Source organism: Heterocephalus glaber, unplaced genomic scaffold, assembly GCF_053883595.1.
Source record: "Heterocephalus glaber isolate CG9 unplaced genomic scaffold, H.glaber_assembly_v1.0 deba00001504, whole genome shotgun sequence".
NCBI classification, from domain to species: Eukaryota; Metazoa; Chordata; class Mammalia; order Rodentia; family Bathyergidae; genus Heterocephalus; species Heterocephalus glaber.
Genome location: NW_028258324.1, coordinates 18,301,363 through 18,321,901, shown reverse-complemented (window position 1 = coordinate 18,321,901; position 20,539 = coordinate 18,301,363). Strand labels below are relative to the sequence as shown.

General features: G+C 38.7%; 1 protein-coding gene across 24 annotated transcripts in view; it reads left to right on the top strand.

Moving 5' to 3' along the window:
* The window catches only part of Tfdp2 (transcription factor Dp-2), a 191,532-nt gene that overhangs the window by 129,361 nt on the left and 41,632 nt on the right, over window positions 1–20,539 (top strand). For 20 of the 24 annotated variants that reach the window (XM_087186266.1, XM_087186258.1, XM_087186265.1 and 17 more), the window contains one exon: window positions 10,520–10,623. In XM_087186266.1, the coding sequence (XP_087042392.1) occupies window positions 10,520–10,623 (104 nt within the window). The remainder of the gene's footprint in view (window positions 1–10,519; window positions 10,624–20,539) is intronic. The other 4 variants (XM_087186271.1, XM_087186260.1, XM_087186272.1 and 1 more) reach the window with 1 other exon arrangement.

Below are 20,539 nucleotides of genomic sequence, written 5' to 3'. Positions count from 1 at the left end.
GAGGGCCGGGGATTTAGCTCAGTGGCGTCTCACCTGCCTGGCAAGTGCAAGGTCCTGAGTTCGATCCTCGGTACCAGAAAACAAAAAACAAAACAAAACAAAACAACACAAAAACAAAAACAAGTAAAGAGGAGGAGCCAGCAGCTGAGATGTGAAGGAGCAGCCTTCACAGTGGCTTAGGAGGAGAACCAAGAGAGAAGAGTGAGTGGCTTGGATGTGAAATAGAGAAAGTGTTTTAGAGGAGAATCAGAAAGTGTCAAGTGTCTGTATGGCTGGTAGGTTAAAATAAGTTGAAAGCTGAGATTTAATCATTAGATTTAGTAACATGGAGACGATCTTGGCAAAAGTTATTTTACAATGGTGTTTTAAGGGGGCATAGTTTGGGGGTGGCTGAAGAGAAACTGAGGCTAAGCAAGGTGGCTCACGTTTGTAATCCCAGCACTCAGGAGGCTGAGGCAAGAGGATCGCCATGAGTTCCAGGTCATCCTGCACTATAAAGTAAGACCTTGTCTCAAAAAAAACACAAAACAGAGGGCTGGAGATTTAGCTCAGTGTTACTGTGCCTGCCTCAAAAGCTCAAGGTCCTGAGTTCGATCCCTGGTACCAAAAAAAAAAACAAACCACAAAACAACTCAAATTAAAATAGAATTTGAGCCAAATTGTGTGCCTGTGCCAAGATTTGGCCTTTTTTTTTTTTTAAAGCTGTTTCTTAGCTACTCCCCTAGGCAATTGTTCTCATTTAGCTATTTGAAGGAATTGTCAGAACTCAAATCCAGGCAATTTTTAAAACTTTATTTTTAATAAATACAATGAGTGCCCAGGAGTGCTTTTGACAGTGTCAGGCTTATGTTGTCGAGAACCTCTGAATTAAATAAAGCCAAGTACCTAAGAAAAATTGCTTGGATTTTTTCAGTTTGCTTCTTAACCGGGCTAAAATATGGGTGTCTAGATGTTGTAAATTATTTAAATGTATCCTTTTGAGTAAAATCAAGCACCTTTTCATCTGATCACTAGCATTTATATTTCTTCATGTACTGGAGTATTTTTATATTGTGCTGTTGTCTTTTTATTCATAAGAAGTTAAGTAGTTTTTTAAGGATAATAAACTAATGACCCCTATATTTGTTTATTAGTCTGACATTCATTTTTTTAAGGGTCTTTGTTAAATAGACAATTTTGAGTTTTTAAAGTGAAAAGAAATAGGTCTTTTCACTTAATGTTTCTCAAATCTGTAACATGGGTAAAAGGGCCATCTTCATTCCCAAATTATAAAAAGTTGCATATCTTCTATCCCCCCACCCGGACCCTTTAAAATTTTTAGAGACAGGATCTCACTAAGTCTTCTAGTGTTTTCAAGTTTTGATCTTCATCTTTTTGGAATTTATTTTTGTGCAAGATGAGAAATTGAAACATAAACAGTTTCCTATCTCCTTTCTTTATTGGTTTGATATCACACCTGAGAGGGAAAGAGGGACGCAAACTCAACAGTCCAAGCTCATTTATTGCTAAACCTGAGAGGGACTTCTCTGTGTGAATGGAACAGAGGTGGTGTCTCTTACAGGCTGAGGCTTTTTTATAGCGCTTTTTGGAGGGCTTTTGAGGGGGTGGGTGGGAGAAATGGCAGGCCATTGGCTTGCTGATATGTCCTCTCTTACCTAAGTGAAATGAAACCCACCTTTCTCTAAGGTAGCGAGTGCCTCATCCGAACCAGCAGTGTCCCTATCTGGGCTGTATCACTACTTTCACCCTGTACAAAATGTTCAAATAGAAATAAAGTAATTTCTTCACTTTAATTTCTTTTCGGGGGTGGAGGTTGAAACAAGGTCTGGCTATGTACTTCAAGCTATCCTTGAACTTGCTGGCCTTGAGCTCATGGTGATCTTCCTGCCTCAGCCTTCCCAAGAGCTGAGATTATATGCATTGCACCCCCACTCCTGGATACTTTATTTTTGTTTTTTGTTGTTGGTGGTGGTGTTTTGGGGAGTTCTGTTTTCATTTTTTTTTAGACAGGATCTCACCATATAGTTCGGGCTATGGGGATCCTCCCGCCTCATCCTCCGGAGTGCTAGGATTCAGGCATGCGCTACCATGCCTGAGAGTTTAATTTCTGTCTTGTGAATTTCTATATCTGCTTCTTTGCTAATAACGCAACATCATTTCAATTACTGTAACTTTGTAGTAATTTTGAAATCTAGTAGGCTAAAGTTATTCTCTTCCCCATTATTCCTTTTTACAGATTTTCTTGGCTATTCTCTGCCTTTAATTCTTCCACCTATACTTTAGAATCAGCCTGTCAAATTTATTGCTTCCTTTAAATTCTTTTGGTGTTAATTGGATTAGTGATTTCCTTATTCAGTTCTGGATATAGTGATTTTTAAAATTTTGGCTAAATTTTTATAGTCTCAAATTTCCTTTAGTGTTAGGTTTTCATTAGGACCAATCTGTTCCCTAACCTTAATTGTACTTTTTGTTTTTTTGGTTCACTCCTTTTCAAGTTTTTACTTTTACTTCTAATGTAGTATAGCAGAGGTGATCTCATTGTAAACATTCAGAGGCAGTAAGGCCATTTTAAAAAAAACTAGTAGCTGAGGGCCATCTTTCAAGCCCGTTTTCTTCCTTATATAGATCTGTGGTGTGTTCTTGAGTTTGTTACTGAGTTACTCAAGTCTTATCAATTCCATAAATGTTGTGCATGCCCTAGAATCACAGATTATTATTCTCCAATTAAATGAATTCTTCAGTGGTTGAATAACTGTATTTGGGAAGTTCTGATGTTATAATACCCCTAATCTTCAGCAATTGATAAGGCATACATTTTATATTTTAAAAAATCTCTTGTACAGTTACATAAGATAGGGAAACTTTATTTGATATCATGTTTTAAAAATAAAATAAAGAACCTAGTGCTTAAATTTATCTCAAGCTCAGTATGATTCCTGTAGAAAAAATAACAAAGGATGTAATTTAGGCTGCATTACAGGAAGTTTGGCATCCAAAGAAGTAGTAACTTCTGTAACCATTAACTATTACTAACAACTAGATAGTAACTCCAGTCTGTGATGATCAAATACAGTGGACCCTTGACTTACAAACTCAATTCATTTGCAGGGACTGGCTGTAACTCCAGTTGGTTTTAAGTCAAAACTATTTTTCCCATAAGAAATAATAGAAATACCCCTAATGTGTTCCACAACTCCCAAAGTACCCCATAACTAACCTTTTCATAATAAAAAAGGGTTGTATAATACACATAATTTACCAGAAATACCAATAATTTTCCTAGTATATTCACCAAAAAGTTATAAAATGTGCCTAGTTTACCAGAAGCAACAATTTCATACTGTACTCACCATTCAAGTTGACATCTTTGGCTTGCAGGAAGGGAAGATGAAATAGAAAGTGGTTATTGTTTGGAAGGAAAGTCCCCTTCCATAGAACATCAGGAATCTGGCTCTCTGGGGTCCTTTCTCTCCTTAGGAGAGTCTGTAGCCCACTAGGACCTGCAACCTTTTCAGAACTAAAAACTGGCCTAAGGTTGTCTGTTCCTGTCTTTAACATTGTTCTATAGTATGATATGACATTGTCTTTAAGCAAGTGAATGCAACGATTGCCTTTTTCTCTGCCTGGATGGGTCTTCTCTACAAATGTTTGTAGCTCTGTCCATTTTATTCAGAATTTCTTTTATTTCAGAAGAAGAACTTTGCTGCAGTAATTGTTGATACTCCCCTTCCTCCTCAGAAAGCTCCTCAGCTGCCATTCTCTGTTACTTAGCCAGAAGTTGCTGAAGTTCCTCTGTAGACAGTTCCTCTGAGTGTTCCTCCACCAGTTCCTCAACATTCCCATTGTCTACCTTCAAGCCTATGCACCCTGCTATAGTGACAGTGTCATTAACCACAGGGTCAGTTGAAGGCTCGGGCTCCTCTACACAGCCTTCAGAGTCTCCCTCCTATATAATTTTAGGCCATACATTCTTCCAGGCAGATCTCAATGTCTATAAAGAGACTAGGTCCAAGATTTCTCAATTAACCCTGCACAGGAAAGGATGTTGTAATGTTCCTTCTAGAACTCTTTAAAGGTTAAATCTGTATCTGAGACCATCTGGAAGCACTTCAGGAACAGTTCCTTGGTGTATAGCTTCTTAAAGTTAGTTATAACCTGCTGGTCCATAGGCTTCAGTAGAGCAGTCATATTAGGTGGGAGGAACTCGACTGTGAGCCATGGGAATTCTTCAGGCAGTTCTTCCAAATCTTGTGGGTGAGCAGGAGCATTGTCCATGATGAGAGCCTTGAGTGGTAAACCTTTGTCTTCTAGATATTTCTTAACAGAAGCACAGAAAGCCCCCCTGATCCACTCAAGAAAAAGTACTCTTGTTAACCCAGGCTTGTACATTAGATCTTCACATGACCCCTAGCCTATTTTAATGACTATGTTTTCTGAACATTCTAGGGGGTCTCAGAGTGATAAATGAAGAGAAGCTTTATCTTGAGGTCACTACTCGCATTGGCACATAGCAGTAAGGTTAACCTATCCTTCATAGGCTTGTGGCCTGACATTTTCTTCTCTTCCTGGATGATGTATGTTCTTCTGGGCATTATCTTCCAGAAAAGGCCAGTTTCATCACAGTTGAAAACTTGATGAGAGCAAAAGCCATTTCTCTGTGTCATCGCTTTTGAAGTGGTGTATGTAATTTTCAGTAGCCCTTTTATCAGCACTGGCTGGTTCACCGTGCCTAGTTATCCTAATGAACTCCAGTTCTCCCTTTAAAATTGTGAAACCACCCCTTACTGGCATGAAATGTTTCACCATTATCACTCGTTGATGCATTATCCTTTATAAGATCTGCATTTATGGCCCTAGCTTTTTCACCGATAGACTCAGGTGATAACCTGCTATCTGCCTTTCATTTATCCACACTAATAATAGCCTTTCTACCTCATCTAACAGTGTTGATCATGACTTACTAATTTGAGTAACACCTTTAGCAACACTAGCTTCCTTATACAAATCTTTTCTCTGTAAGATTGTCAAGATGATTAATTTTGACATGGTGTACATATTAGCGAGATTGGTCACACAGATGCCACTCATATTTCTGCACAATTTCCTTTTTTATTGTGATTGCTTTCTTTACCTTCCTTTCTTAGCTTCTTTTCTAGCTTTTTGGGGGCCATTTTGATAGCAGTAATCATAGTGATTATATAAAGCACTGACCAAAATCACATCCACAAACGAAATCTGGGGTCAGACTGACACTTACGTATGCTCACCCATGCTTTTCTGGCATCATGAGTCTTTGTTTACAACTGCACAAGCAGCTGTCATTGGGGTCATGACTTAAGACTTTGGCTGTAAGTTAAAACTAAAGTTTTGTTCATAATCCAAGTTGTTCATATGTGAGACCAGTTGTAACTTGAGGGTCCACTGTAGTTTTTATGGTTTAGTGCACCTGTTTTGTACAAGGGACTAAACTTGGTGCTGGGATACAAAGCTGAGAGACATAGCCTCATACAATAGAACTACACATAAATTTTGTAAAATGAGTTTTTACTACAAACAAGTTTTGTGAGAGGCCAAGAGGGATATCCAGGACCTAGACCACAGAGGCTGGGGTAGCTCTTAAGGGGAAGGTGATCTCACAGAGCAGAGGTTTTGAGTTGGAGCTCCAGCCTGCACCAGCTGTGGAACCTTTGCAGATTATTTCATTTCACTCAGCCTCAGTTTCTTCACGTATAAACTCTACTTCACATGTTGTTTGAGGCATTAATGAAATTTGAGGGGTATATAAGCTAGGATGATCAAAATATATGGTGATGGTTGAAATTTTTAAAATTTATAAAAGACACGTTGCCGTAAATTCCTCTAAAAGTACTCCTCGCTTCAAACACACCCCATTGTTCTTTGCACTTCTTAAATCTTGAATGTATATTAGTACATGTTTACAGTATATCATGATTCATTCATTGTAGACAGTTGGCACACATACATAGCACATCTTATTTCTTTTTACTTTCCCTTCCCCTCCTCTCCTTCTCCCCTGCATCTCTTGGTCCCCTTCTCATTTGCAAAAGGTCTGTCTTCCTGTCTGGTCCCTTTCTGAAGCAGTTCTAGAAGTCCTCTTTACAAGATATGATCAAAAATATGGTGAGTGGTGCTGTCATGTGCCACCAAATAGAAAGGCATGCTTGTGAAAACATTACAGTGTGTCCTTGTCCACCTTAATCACTGGATCTGACACCAGGCAACTTCTGACTCTTTCCCAAAGTCAAAATGACAAGGAAGGTGAACAGTTTGAATTCAGGACATAGTGGTAGCCTTGGCATTGTAACTAAAGATAGTTACGAAAAAGGACTTTCAAAACTGCCTCAGAAAGTGGCAAGAGCAATGGGATAATTGCAAAGGGGGGGGTGTCTTGAGGGGGATTAATGGCACTGTGTCTTTTACTATAATAAATATTTTTTAAAATTTAAACATTCACTATATTTTTCAATCATTCCTCATATATATGGAACAGAATAGCATGTGATAGTCACTGAAAAAACAGTGTGGAAGGCCGGGCAGGGTGGTGCACTCCTGTGATCCCAGCACTTGGGAGGCTGAGGCAGGAGGATCACCATGAGTTTGAGGTCAACCCGGACCACATAGTGAGTTCAAGGCCAGCCTGAACTACATAGTGAGTCTCTGTCCCCAAAAAACAAGACCGGAGATTTAGCTCAGTGGTTCCACCGCCTGCCTCACAAGCGCAAGGTCCTGAGTTCGATCCCTGGTACAAAAAAAAAAAAACGGTGTGGAATACAGTCAGCCTTCTGTGTACCTAGGTTCAGTCAACCACACATTTAAAATGTTTGAAAAACAATTGTGTTTATACTGAACATGTACAGACCTTTTTTTCATTTTCCCTAAATAATATAGTATAGCACGTATTTACATAGCATTCATTTTGTATTAAGGATTATATTTATCTAGAGATGATTTAAAATATATATGAGGAGCCAGCCTTGGTGGTGCACACCTGTAATCCCATTACTTAGGTGGTTGAGGCAGGATTGCTGCAAGTTTGAGGCCAGCCTGAATACTCAGCAAGACCCTGTTTCAGAAAGATAAAAGTAAATTTTAAAAGCCAGACACGGTGGCACACGCCTGTAATTCAGCCCTTGGGAGGCTGAGGCAGAAGGGTTGCTGCAAGTTCAAGGGCAGTCTGGGCTACATAGTGAATTTAAGACCAGCCTGGACTACACGGTGAGACTCTGTCTCAAAAAAAAACTTAAATAAGTAAAAATATACATGAGAATAGTTGCAAATGTTATGCCATTTTATATTAAGGAGTTTGAGCATCTTTGAGGGGGTATCCAGGAACCATTGCCCTACAGACACTAAGGAACAACAAACTGTACATCCATTTTGGGGTTCTAATAGAGAGGAGTTGGTCTCACAGAGCAGAATTTTCCCAACAGAGGGAAAGGTATATGCAAAGCCAGATGGTTGAACTGGGGCCTTGGTGGAATTAGAGTGTTTAATCCAGTTGGAATGCAGAGTGCATGTGGAAGAAGTGGCTGGAGGTTAAGCTGTGAAGGGAAGCAGGGTAGGAGCTTTTATGTCATTTTGAAGATTCTGAGAGACACTTAGGAAATGCAGAACCTTTGAAGGCATTAAGTGTCTACTGTAGTTCTGCCAGTTAAAGGGCTTGTTTGCTATACATGTGTGGCATAGCTGGGAAAATTTCTTAGTGCTAGGATATCCAGTAAGGGTGGTGATAGTCACCTAATGTTGGAACCACGTGGAGAGCTGTAATGGCCTTGTCATGCCCAGGTTCACCTCACGCTCCAGCCACTGCTGTTGTTTATTCTTCCTGGTGATTGCATTGTGCAACAGTGAACCACTGAGTTGGGGGATCCAAATAGTCAAACCAAGTACCGTTCCGTTCCAAATTAAACAAGTGCTGGATGCATAAAGGAAGCTGAGTAAGGAAGGCAGTAACAAGCAGGATGTGCCAGTCATTTGAAGACTGTTTCAGGATTTGGTCACTGAATAGCTGATCGAATACTAAGGCTCAGTTACTTATTGATAGTGAAAACCTGAAGGAGAAGCAGATTAGAGTCCTAGGCCTTGCTGAGCAGACATGAGAAAGATGAGTTCTGTTTTAACATGGAATCTGAGGGAAGTGATCCACAATGGCAAAGGAATAATTGAAAATTCAGAAGACAGTCCTGTTGTAGATCACAGATGGGTGAGGTCTCTTGGGAGCCAGAAATCCCGAGCAGAGGTTAAAGAAGTCACTTATTTGAGAATGAGGGATATTTCCATTCAGAGAGAAATAACTAAAATTAAGAGGGTACAAATGAATTCACAAGTTAAGAGGTAATTTTGCCTGATGGCCTAATTTCCTTACTGTGGGTGATAGGAATATCTGCTGAGAATTGAGAGGTAAGGGAAAAAAGTAAGAAGGGGGGGATTAAGGAGTGTGGTCAGGCTCTGGAAGAGAAAGGATGAGGGCCATCTGAGGAAGCAGGCTGAGAAACCGATGTTTCTAGTCTTGCTCTTAAGTACTGATTTCCCACAGGGTTTCTGTTGTTGGCCCTCTTTCACAAACATCCTAAGTGATCTCTTTTTCTTTGGTTGCCCTGATACCTTCTAAGAGAAACATTAGCTCACCGGTTTCCGCCGCCTGCTGCGCAAGCGCAAGAACCGGAGTTCGATCCCTGGTACCAAAAAACAGCTGATCCCTGGTACCAAAAAACAGCTGAAGTTGGCCAGAGGAGTTCACTAGCTGATAACACTGTAGTGTAGAAAATAATTGATTGGCTTTTTACTTTGGGAGAAATTATCTTGGTATCACTGTACTATGTTAATTTGAAAGAGTATACTCATTGTTTCTCTGGTGTGAGAAACCAAAAGGGTAAGTAAAGGCCAAAATGTATAATAAATATTGGGAAATAGGAAGAAGATGCTCAAATGGGAAGGGGAACATGGGAGGGGGCAGGGGGAAAGGAAGGAAGGGAAAAAAAGACTAGAAGGAAAAAAATGGAAACAAACCGCTTCTAAATAAGGAAGCTTAGAGAGGTTAAAGGGAGGGGAGGAGATTGAGGAAAAAAGAAGAATCAAGATATATTATGTATAGGTACAAATTCCCTATGATGAATGTGATCATTATGTATATCTAAAATATACCAATAAAATTAATCTAAAAAAATAAAAGTGAGATTCACGGGAGACTGGAACAGGAAAAAAATTTTGAAAGAGTATTGAAATAATTTGAAAACACTGTAGGATCTCATATTTTTAGCATCATCTAGCATTATGGTTTTTTTCTTTAATATTATAAAAGTTTTATAAACCTATGAAATTCACACTTTGAAGATGTGTGAGCTTTTATTTTTATATGAGCTTTTAGTATCAATATTTTATATGATGAATTTGAAGATATATTTTTCTTTTCACATTATACTTTTCCTTTTTTGTTTCTGTGACATGTGAATTCTTTTTTTTTTTTTTTTTTGGTACCAGGGATCAAACTCGGGTCCTTGCGCTTGCGAGGCAGGCAGCAGAACCACTGAGCTAAATCCCCGGCCCAGACATGTGAATTCAATTTTTTTTTTTTTTTTTTGGTACCGGGGATAGAACTTAGGACCTTGTGCTTGTGAGGCAGGCACCAGAACCACTGAGCTAAATGCCCGGCCCGACATGTGAATTCTTGATATGTGATATTAAAGTTTTTGTACTCCTATAGGGCTTCCCTTGGTTTTTGTTGTTTTTTTAAAATTTTTTAATTTTTTTTGTTCTTTTGAGACAGCAGCTTGCTATGTAGTTCAGGCTGACCTTGAACTCACCGTGTAGCCCAGGCTGGGTTGGAACTCAACAGTGATCCTCCTGCCTCAGCCTCCTGAGTGCTGGGATTACAGGCATTCGCCACCTCACCCAGTGGTTTTAGTTGTTTAAATGGACTAAATTTCTCTAGCTGGGCTTGGTAGCATGTGTCTGTAATGCCTACTATTTAGGAAGATTGTGATTTTGAAGGCAGCCTATGTAACATAGCAAGACACCATTTAAAAAAAAATCTTATTTCCTAACTCTTCATATAAACTAATTTGCATTATGTATGATTTGTATTATGTATTCTTTAAATATTTTTCCTCTAGGGCCAGGGATTTAACTCAGTGGTTTCACCGCCTGTTGCACAAGCGCAAGGACCCGAGTTCAATCCCCGGTACAAAAATAAATAAATAAATAAATAAATAAATATTTTTCCTCTAAAAGACCAATTAACAGTCCATTTATTGTGAAATAAATTGGAATTATTTATTTTATGTATTTCTTATAAATAAATTACTCAACCGAAGTAGTCATGTTCACTGTAGCGAAGCACTTTAAGTGGGTTTTCTGTAAGTCTTCTAGTTTATAATATGCTTCTTAAGATACTGGTAAACTACTTTTAGCAAAAAGGATCAGGACCACGTCTACATATACAGCAGGTAGACTTGATATTGCAGAACACTGACTGAGTGTTGTTTTAATATCATTTCAGGTAACATTTCATTTGTTGCATTTCCAGTTTCCAGCACCAACTCACCAACAAAGATTTTACCAAAAACCTTAGGACCAATAAATGTGAATGTTGGACCCCAAATGGTAAGAAAATTATCAAATCTTACGATTGAAACTGTGCTTAGGTATAATTGATTTAAAGGATAATTGTACTGAAGCTGTTTCATCAAATATCTCACTTGATTTCAGTTATCATAGTCACTTTTAAAAAAACATTTTTCTTTTTATCTGACTGTAGCTGATACAAGTCATGACAAAAAGATGTTATGCTCTTCAGTGTTTAACTTTCACGTATTTGAGTCTGTAAGTTCTTGGTGTTTGATAGTAAGTTTTTGCTCCTTATATAAAGCTTCTCTTGGTTTTAGTGGTTCAAATTGATTTAAATCTGTTATGTTTATATTTTTTTTTCTTGCGGAGAGGGGTGTTGTTGTTTTGAGACAGACTTGTTATATGGACCAACTGGCCTCAAACTCACAATCCTCCTTCCTTAGCTTCCTGAGTACTGAGATTACATGTGCCACCATACCTGACTTCCTTTTTTCTTTTTCTTACAACTTTTCCCTAAAATATAATTTCATATAAATTGAATATATGAACCATAGTTCATTCTATATAGCTGGAGGTACTAATTGGAAAATCTTTGCATTAGAGGACAGGTGAGGAAAAACAATACACTAATTCATCTTTAGCAGTAGAAATAATGGATAAGAAATGGTTCAGTGTTTCTCTAAAGGCATTCATTAATTCTGCTAGAGCTTGAAGTATGTAGCACTTTCAGAAAGTCCTACTTATAAGCCGGGCATGGTGGGATGAATCTGTAATCCTAGCACTGTCGAAGGCAGAGGTGGGAGGATTGCAGATTCTCTCAGTTTGGGCAATTTAGTGATTTAGTGAGACCTTGTCTCAGAATAAAAAAGGGCAGGGTATATAGCTCAAAGAAAGGCCACAGGCAGGAGGAGAGAGGCAGAGCAAGGGAGGAGGAAGAAGAGAAGGAGGAAAAAAATTCTCATTTATAAATGAAGTTGAATTCAACTACTCTTAAGACTATACCTAATTTAAATAACCTCCCCCACCACTAACAAAAGAACTTAGACATTTAAGGAATAATTCTTTTCTTTTTTTTGAATAATTCTTTACTGTCAGTGTTTACATCTTTTCATCTGAGAGTAGTAAGGATGAACTTTGCCCATAATGTGCAGTATTGTGGACTACATATTAAATGCAAAGTTATTTAGATAAAAATTTTTTTAACAAATTGAATGGTTTCAGAAACTCTTTAAGACATTCTAGACGTGACATTTTCCTTGGTCAGTTGAGGACTATTAATCTTCTGTAGAATTCAAACTAAAAATAAAACATAATTTACTTTAAGTGTATGAAGAATATAATCTAGCTCCACTGTCATAGAGACTGAAGCGCAAACAAATGTCCCCATTTCAAGATAGCTCAGGGTATATTTTCAAACATTTGCTAAACATGTGCCCCTGCCCACCCACTGCAGGTGTGAATGGATAAGACATCCTGACTGAAGTCTACCTATAGATAGATGTGTCAATATCTATAGATATCTATCTAATATTTTTGGTTTGTTTTGGTTTTTTTGAGATAGGGCCTATGTAGTTTAATCTGCTCTTGAGCTTGCTATGGCAGCCCAAGCTGGTCTCAAACTCACAGTAGTCCTCCTGCTTCAGCCTTCCTCGGTTGAGTGCTAGGATTACAGGTGTGTGCTACCATTCCTGGCTTCGAAATATAATTTTATAAGCCCCCCAATTAAACATATTTTTTGAGTCTGGCCTTTATAGTACTCCTATTTTGAAAAGCCTTTTTTTTATATATATATATTTTAGTTTATGGTGTGACTCAAATTTAAATTCTTCTTTTCTTCCTCTGTCAATTTGAACAAATGTGCGTGTAAGCCCTTAAACAGTTCAGTTCTGGCAATGATAAGAGTCACGCCTACTAACTCAGTTACTACATCTTAGGTTGGGTAGGTGGACACAAGACAGAAGATTTGGGGCTCTTCCTTAAACTGGGCCACCTAAGGCCTTAATTTGTCTACCTACTTCAGAGGTGCTTTGTTCAGTTCTGAGTTCATGGCAGGATCATAGTTTCTTTTTGTTTTCCTAATTGTTATAAAGCCCATCTTAATGTGTCCCTTCCAAATTCTTGTTGAAGCCTACTCCCCATTGTGGTGATAAGGAAGAGGTTGAGCCTTTGGGATTAAGTTGTGAGGGTGCTGCACTCAGGAATGGGATTACTGCCCTCACAAAAGAAATAAAAGGGAGCACCCCAGTCCATTCTGCCAGGAGCACACATAGCAAGAAGATGCCAACTAAGTAGGGTGACCCTTAACCAGACTTAAAATCTGATTCCTTGATCTTTGACTTCCCATCTTCAGAACTGTGAGAAAGAAATTTCTATTTATAGATTACCTAAATAATAGATTTATAGATTAGTATTTTGTTATAGTGGGCAAAGACAAATTGGTACTGAGCTGGAGTGCTGCTTTAACAAACACCTGAAGATATGGAAATGGCTTTGGAATTTTGTCCTGGGCCAAGATAAGAAAAGTTTAGAGAAATAGGCTAGAATTGCCATGAATGGACCTTAAAGGGCAGCTGCAGTGAGCACTGGAAAAGAGCTGTGGAGAAAACTTCAGTGTTCTTAGCAGTTACCTCAGGGTAGAATGAGGGATTGTAAAGACCCTTCTGACATGGTCCCAGACAAAAATGAGGAACAAGCACTGGAAACTGAAGGAACAGACATCTTTGTTACAAAGTGGCATAGGACATGACTAAATTGTGTTCACAGACTAAAGTTTTGTGGAAGAAAGAACTTAGGGTCAATGAAATAACATACTGGACAGAAGAAATCCTAAGCAAGGTGCTAAAGGTAGAGCATTGTTTCTCTTGACTCCTTATAAGAAAATGTGAGAAGAGAGAAAAAGAATCATAAGTGGAATTTATAATTAGAAGGGAAGCAGAGCTAAAAGATATGGAAAATTCTCAGCCTGCTCAGGTTTTAAAGAATGGAAAACTCTTCTGGAGGAACACTGGAGGTGGGGCCGGTGACCTTTTGATAAATTAGTGTGCGTGGTTGGGACCCTGGTGCTCTTTATCAAGACAGTGGAAGACGGAACCAGATTGTGCTGCCTCACATCACAAACCGAGGAAGGCTTCTGGCTCTCACGGGACCTTGGCTGTTTTTGCCTGATGCCTCTAGTCTCAGCTCACCTGCAGGGTGTGGTGATGTCACAGTCCCAGCACTCTAGGAGCCTGAGGCAGGAGGATCACAAGTTTGAGCCCATCCTGGGCAGTTCAGTGACATCAGGAGACCCTGGCTCAAAATAAAAGAAGCACGGTGAGAAGGCCTTAGGTTCATTCCCTAGTACTGGAAGAAAAAAATTTGCTGCCCGCCAAATTCTTTCACAGCCCTCAACCATTCCATATATTCCTCCAGTGGGCCCACCTGGGGTGCAGCCTGATAGTCCTTAAGAGGACATAGGGTAAACCTTGGCAGTGTCCAGGATGCTGCCCTCTCAGCCATGCCTCCAGGACATGCTCGAGCTGTGGAAGCTTGGGTGCTTCAGCTGCATTTCACAGAATCTTCCCACAAGCCCCAGGGCCCAAGCAGAGAATTGCTACAGGGATGTGGCCACTGTAGAGAGCCCTCACTAGTTTAATTCTAGTGGAGCCCTGGTGCCTACCTAGACCCACAGGTACGAGACTCTCCACATATAGCTCGACAGTGTGGACCATGCCCAGCCAAACTGTGGAAGTGGGACCCCAGGTGCCTAGAAGGCCTGGCTGCTACTCTACTGTGTTCAGAAGGCAGGGCATCAGTCAAAGAAAATTGTTCTCAATCCCTAAGATTTAATGTTTTCTCTATTGATTTTTTTATTTTTTGAGACTGGGTCTTGCTGTGTAGTTCAGGCTGGCCTTGAATTTACAGTAATCCTGCCTCAGCCTTGCAGAGTGCTGGGATTATAGGTGTGCCCTACCACGCCCAGCTCTCTGTTGGGTTTTCTGCTTGGTCAGGACCTACTGTCTTTTTAAAAAAATTTATTTCTTTTGAAATGAGAATGCCTACCCTCTGTCTCTTCATTATACTTTGGAAGCACTTTGATTTACAGGTTTATAGCTGGAGGTTAATTTGCCCCAAGACAAATGCACTTTTGAGTTTCAAGCTTATCTTGATTTGAATGTGATTGGATCCTCTGAGTTGCTGGGACAAATTAGGATTTATAGAGTTTTGCAAAATTTACAGAGCGATTGGGATGAAATGAATATATTTTGCATATGAGAGACATGAATTTAGGGGCCTGATTTGAAGGGCCTGAAGTTAATGTTGAAACCTTATCCCCATTGTTGTGATACTAAGTTAAGGTGGAGCCTTGGGGGAAGTGATTAAGTCCTGATAGATGGATGGAATGAAGGCTTTTATAAAAGAGGTTGATGGGCACACCCTAGCCCCTTCGGCCCTGGGAGAACACAGCAGGAAGGTACCATCTGGAAAGCAGAAAGCTAACCCTCGTTAAACTGAATCTGCTGATATTTAGCCTCAGACTTACTCTCTGAAACAGTGAGCAATAAATTTATACACTTTATAAATTATCTAACCTAAGGTATTTCATTATAGCTTTCTGAATAGACTTAGAAACCCAGGTAGAACCATTTATTTGTTGTCTTCTTTCTCCCCTTTTTGTTTGATTTTTTGAAACAGGATCTTGCTGTGTAGCCCAGGCGGGCCTAGAACTCACAGCAATCCTGTCTCAGCCTCCCAGGTGCTGGGACTACATATGTGTGGTCATGCCTGGCCTTCCTTTTTTTGTTCACCGCCAGTGCCATTTGTTTTTTTTTTATTAATAAATTTTATTTTATTTTATCCCATTCCTTCCTCGAGTCCCCTCCCGTCCCTATGTACAAAAGCTTTGTTTCCATTTTTTCCTTTTTCTTGGTACCCAGGATTGAACTCAGGTCCTTGCATTTGCGAGGCAGGCAGTGGAACCACTGAGCTAAGTCCCCGACCCCTCCATTTTTTCCTCCTATTTTCACTTTTTTTTCTTGTCCCTTCCTTTCTTCCACCCCCCTCCCTTGTTCCCCTTCCCATTTGAACAATTACCACTTCCCAACATCCATTATACATTTTAGTCCTTATTTCCACTTTCAATTTGTCATACCAGAGAAACAATGCAGTGTTTAAACATGTGTGTCCGATTTATTTTGTTTAAGAGTATGGTCTCAAGGTCCATCCATTTAGCCATAAATGTCTGAAGCTCATCATTCTTTATGGCAAAGTAGTATTCCATTGTATTTTTTAAAAACCCACATCTTTATCCACTCATCAGTTGATGGGCATTTGGGCTGTTTCTAAGATTTATCTATAACAAGCTGTGCTGCTATAAACATAGGTGTGCATATATTGCTGTGGTAAGATGCTTTTAATTCTTTAGGGAAGATACCAAGAAGAGGAATAGCAGGGTCAAATGGAACCTCTAGTTTTAGTTTTTTGAGAAATCTCCACACTGATTTCCACAATGGTTGCACCAGTCTGCACTCCCACCAACAGTAGAGAAGTGTTCCTTTTTCCCCACAGCCCTTCCAGCTTTTGTTGTTGATTTCTTGATAGCAGCCATTCTTTCTGGAGTGAGATGGAATCTCTTGTTTTAATTTGCATTTCTCCAGTGACCATTGATGTTGAACATTTTTTCATATATTTATTTGCTATTTCTAGTTCTTTGTCTGAGAAGTGTCTTTTCATTTCAGATGCCCGATTTTGGATTGGGTCTTTAAATTGGGGGGGGGGTCTGCTTTTTTTTTTTAGTTCTTTATATATTCTAGATAATAGTCCTTTATCTGAATAGCTGGTGAAAATATTTTCCCACTGTGTGGGTTGTCCCTTCACTCTGTTAATGGTTTCTCTTGTTGTGCAAAAGCTTTTTAATAAGATGAGATCTCAGTTTTTGATGCTTTGTAGTATTTCCCGTGTGGTCTGGGTTTTGTTCATGAAGTCTTTGTCCACTCCTATGTCCTCAAGCATTCTACCTATTTTCTCTTCCAGCAGATTTAGTGTTTTTCTGTTTTAATATTTAGATATTTGATCCATTTCTATTTTAGGTTAGTGCACGGTGAAAGATATGGGTCTAGTTTCAATCTTTGGCATGTGAAAAGCCAGTTTTTCCAGCACCATTTATTAAAGAGGCTATCCTTCCATTGAAGGTGTTCGGCTCCTTTGTCAAAGATAAGGTAGTTGAGTATGTCTGGAGTTATTTTCACATCCTCTAGTCTGTTCTATTGATCCTCAGGTATGTTCTTTTGCCAGTACCATGCTGCTTTTATCACAGTAGCTTTGTAGTATGATTTCAAATCAAGCTTTGCCTTTGTTGCCCAGAATTGCCTTTGCTATTCTAGTTCTCTTTTGGTTCCAAATGAATTTTACGATTGTTTTTTCTAATTCTGTGAGATATACTCTTGGGATTTTGATTGGGATTGTACTGAATCTGCATAACAATTTTGGAAGTATTGGCTTTCCTTTTTTTTTTTTTGGTACCGGCGATCGAACTTCGAACTTGAGACCTTGTTCTTGCAAGGCAGGCGGTGGAACCACTAAGCTACATCCCTGGCCCTGGCTTACTTTGTGTGTGTGTGTGTGGTACCAGGGATTGAACCCGGGTCCTTGCGCTTGTGAGGCAAGCGGTGGAACCACTGAGCTAAATCCACAGCCCTGGCTTTCCTGTTTTTGAGACAGGGTCTCACTAAATTGCCCAAGCTGAACTTGAACTTTCGATCCTCCTATCTAAACTTCCCAGAGAGCTTTACAGGCATGCACTACCACACTTGACTCTTCACGTTTTAAAAAATTTTTGTTGAATTACAGAATTCTTAGATAAAATCTCACTCATCTACTTCTCACGGTCTTTCTCTACTTGCTCTTTTAACTTCATATGTTTCTTGGAAATCAGTGTGGTTTTTTTTTGTACTGGGACTCAAACTCAGGACCTTGCACTTGCCAGGCAGGTGCAGCACCACTGAGCTAAATCCCTGGCCCTCAAATCTTAATGATAGATAGGAATTTCAAAAGACATCATGAAAAAAAATTTCAGTAGCTAAAAAACTAGTTTGACAGTAACTTTTAATTTGAGATATTTAGTTCTTTTCTTATAGATTATCATATAGAGATGTATATCTTATGATTGAACGTGAGATAAAATCATGGCTTTCTTATTTCAGGATATAAAAACTACATGCTTTTAATTAAAACCAAAATTTCATCAAGTAATACAGTCTTTTATAATACTTTATAATTGGGTCAGGTTTTTTTTTAACCTTCACAATACTTAGGCTCCAGGCTTTTCTAACTGTAGGTGGCAGTAGTACATAAAATATGTTGATTGAGGGCAGAAAAATCTTCAGAATGCCATTCAATTTATGATTTTTATAACCTAACAATGGACTGTTTTGAGAACCAGATAATTGCATGTAAATTAGGGTATCTGGAGATTTGTGGGGGGGATCTCAAAGTTAGAAAACTATGTTTTTACCTCCAATTTTCATTTGGAATTTCAAAATTAGGTTTTAGGAATATAAAGCGTGTCTTTAAAATAATATTCCTCTCAGTCCCGTATTTGGTCAGGGCTGAATTTTGAGACAGTCTTGCTTTGTTGCCTAGGCCGCCCTCGAACTCCTGGGCTCAAGTGACCTTCTGCCTCAGCCTCTCAAGAGTAGACTGTAGGCACCCGCCACCCTGCCTGGCTAGTTTTGGATTTTTCTTAAGGCGCACCATCATTGTTAATACCTCAGGAATCCATTGTGTCTCACATGCACTTTGAATTTGTGCTTCCTGTTCAAATCTGTCACCTGTTCATTTTGTTCATTTGGGAAACATTTCTTCAGGAATTACTATGTCCCATGCCCTGTGCTAAGAAAAAGGATCAGAGTGACCCTAATCACTCTCAGATCAATGAGGAATATCATCTGACAATCTGACATTGAGCAAGAAAAAGAAGAACATAGCAATTCATTTTTAAAGTCAGCCTCAATACAGATAACCAGTTTTTCTATTTGTCCCGTTTCCTACCCTCTTTTTGTCTTTTTGGTTTCCTACAAAGCCCTTTAAATCAAGTAAAACCAAGAATATAGGCTGCTAATAACAGAAAAACAAAGCCTTAGTAATAATACTGTACAAGTCTGTTTCAAGGGTGTGTTGGAATGATTAGAGTGGAATGGTGGAGAATCTTGTTTTAGGAATAGACAGGAGACTATAATCAGATGCTGAAATTTTCCTAAATTGTCCATGCTCAGAGCCAGCATGATAGAGAATGTCTTGAATATACACTTTACATTAGATTTTCTTTTAGATTTTATATAATAGTTTCTACTGTATCAGTAAACAAAGAAACTTTCATCCCATCAATTTAAAAATTGAGTCTTTTGTCTCAGTTCAGTAAATGTGCTTTTTCTATGAGTGTCTATGCTAAACTCTACAAGAGACATAGCTGAGCAAAGCACTTTCTTTATCTTTAAATACTGTGTCTCACATCGAAATGGGGAGGGACACTGCTTGCTCTGCAAGCGCAAGGACCCGAGTTTGATCCCCAGTACCAAAAAAAAGAAATGGGGAGGGAAGTCAGGAAATGAGGAGTAGGAGGTACCAACATACGGAGCAGTACAGATACATTTCTAGCTTCATATTTTCTCATGAGACAAGCTTTTCTGAATACCTTTCTGAATACACTTGGTGTATTGCAGGTATCAGAATTCTCCAGACATCTGTCAGCATTGTCTTTTGTTTTTATTTTTTTTAATTACAGAATTAACTCATAAAAATTGTGTCATAAGCATTCATAGGTGCTAACAGCTCCTTAGCCCCAAATTGGCATAGTGCCAAAGAAACAGAAGCTAACTGAAGTTCTGAAATATTTCAGTAAATGATAAATGTTGACTAGACTTCAATAACTAATTCTGAACTGTTTTTACAGTTCGAATTATTGTTTGACTCCTTGGATTGCAGCTGAACAGCTTAGTATGCTTTTGAATCCTTCCCTTTGGTTCTTTATGGAGCAAGTTAGGGACTAACTTAATGACTGTAGAAGACCTTGGATACAGAAATGGGTTTCATTTGATCAGGGAGATAAAAATTAGCACTTCAACTAGTGTGAGGCAATAAAAATAGAATTATTTCTTTTAAGACTTATATAACAATTATATATAATCTCTTATATGGACTTAAAATCTTACTGCTGTGGGAATTTTCACAAGTACATAGAGAAAACCCTTGTGTACCTAGCAGCCGCTTCATCAGTTACCCAGAATTGGTCTTTTTCCATGAATACCCCTTTTCACAGGGCATATCCTTATTTTTAAATTTTTATTACAAAAATACTTTTAATGTTGTCACTAGGCTGACAAGAGTTTTTTGTATTATTATAAACGTCTTTGGAAAAAACATGTCCTTTTCACCAATGGAAAATAAAAGACTTGGAAAGCAGTTTGGTAACATAAAGAAAAGAGCCTTTTAATCAATTAAAATAGCCTTGCTTAGGGCCAGGGATTTAGCTCAGTGGTTTCGCCGCCTGCTATGCAGACACAAGGACCTGAGTTCGATCCCCGGCACCAAAAATAAAATAAAATAGCCTTGTTTTATTAATTTGTGAATTCTGTTCAGAAATAGAAATTAAGGTCAAGATCATTGTATCTAATGCTTATTACAGCATTATTTGTAATTGAATAATTATAATTAAGTAATTGAAAATCTCTGTATACCTACTAATAAATTCACATGGTAGGATGTTTTTATTTTTTAACATGAGGAAGTATGGAAAGGGTGATAAAATTGCATCTAAACAAGGCATGGTGACACATGACTGTAAAACCAGTACTCGGGAGGCTGAAGGCAGAAGGATTACTTCAAGTTAAATACCAGCCTAGGCTACACAGTGAGTTCAAGGTCAACCTGGACTATTATAGTGAAACATCTTGAACAAACAAAAGATTTTTTTTTT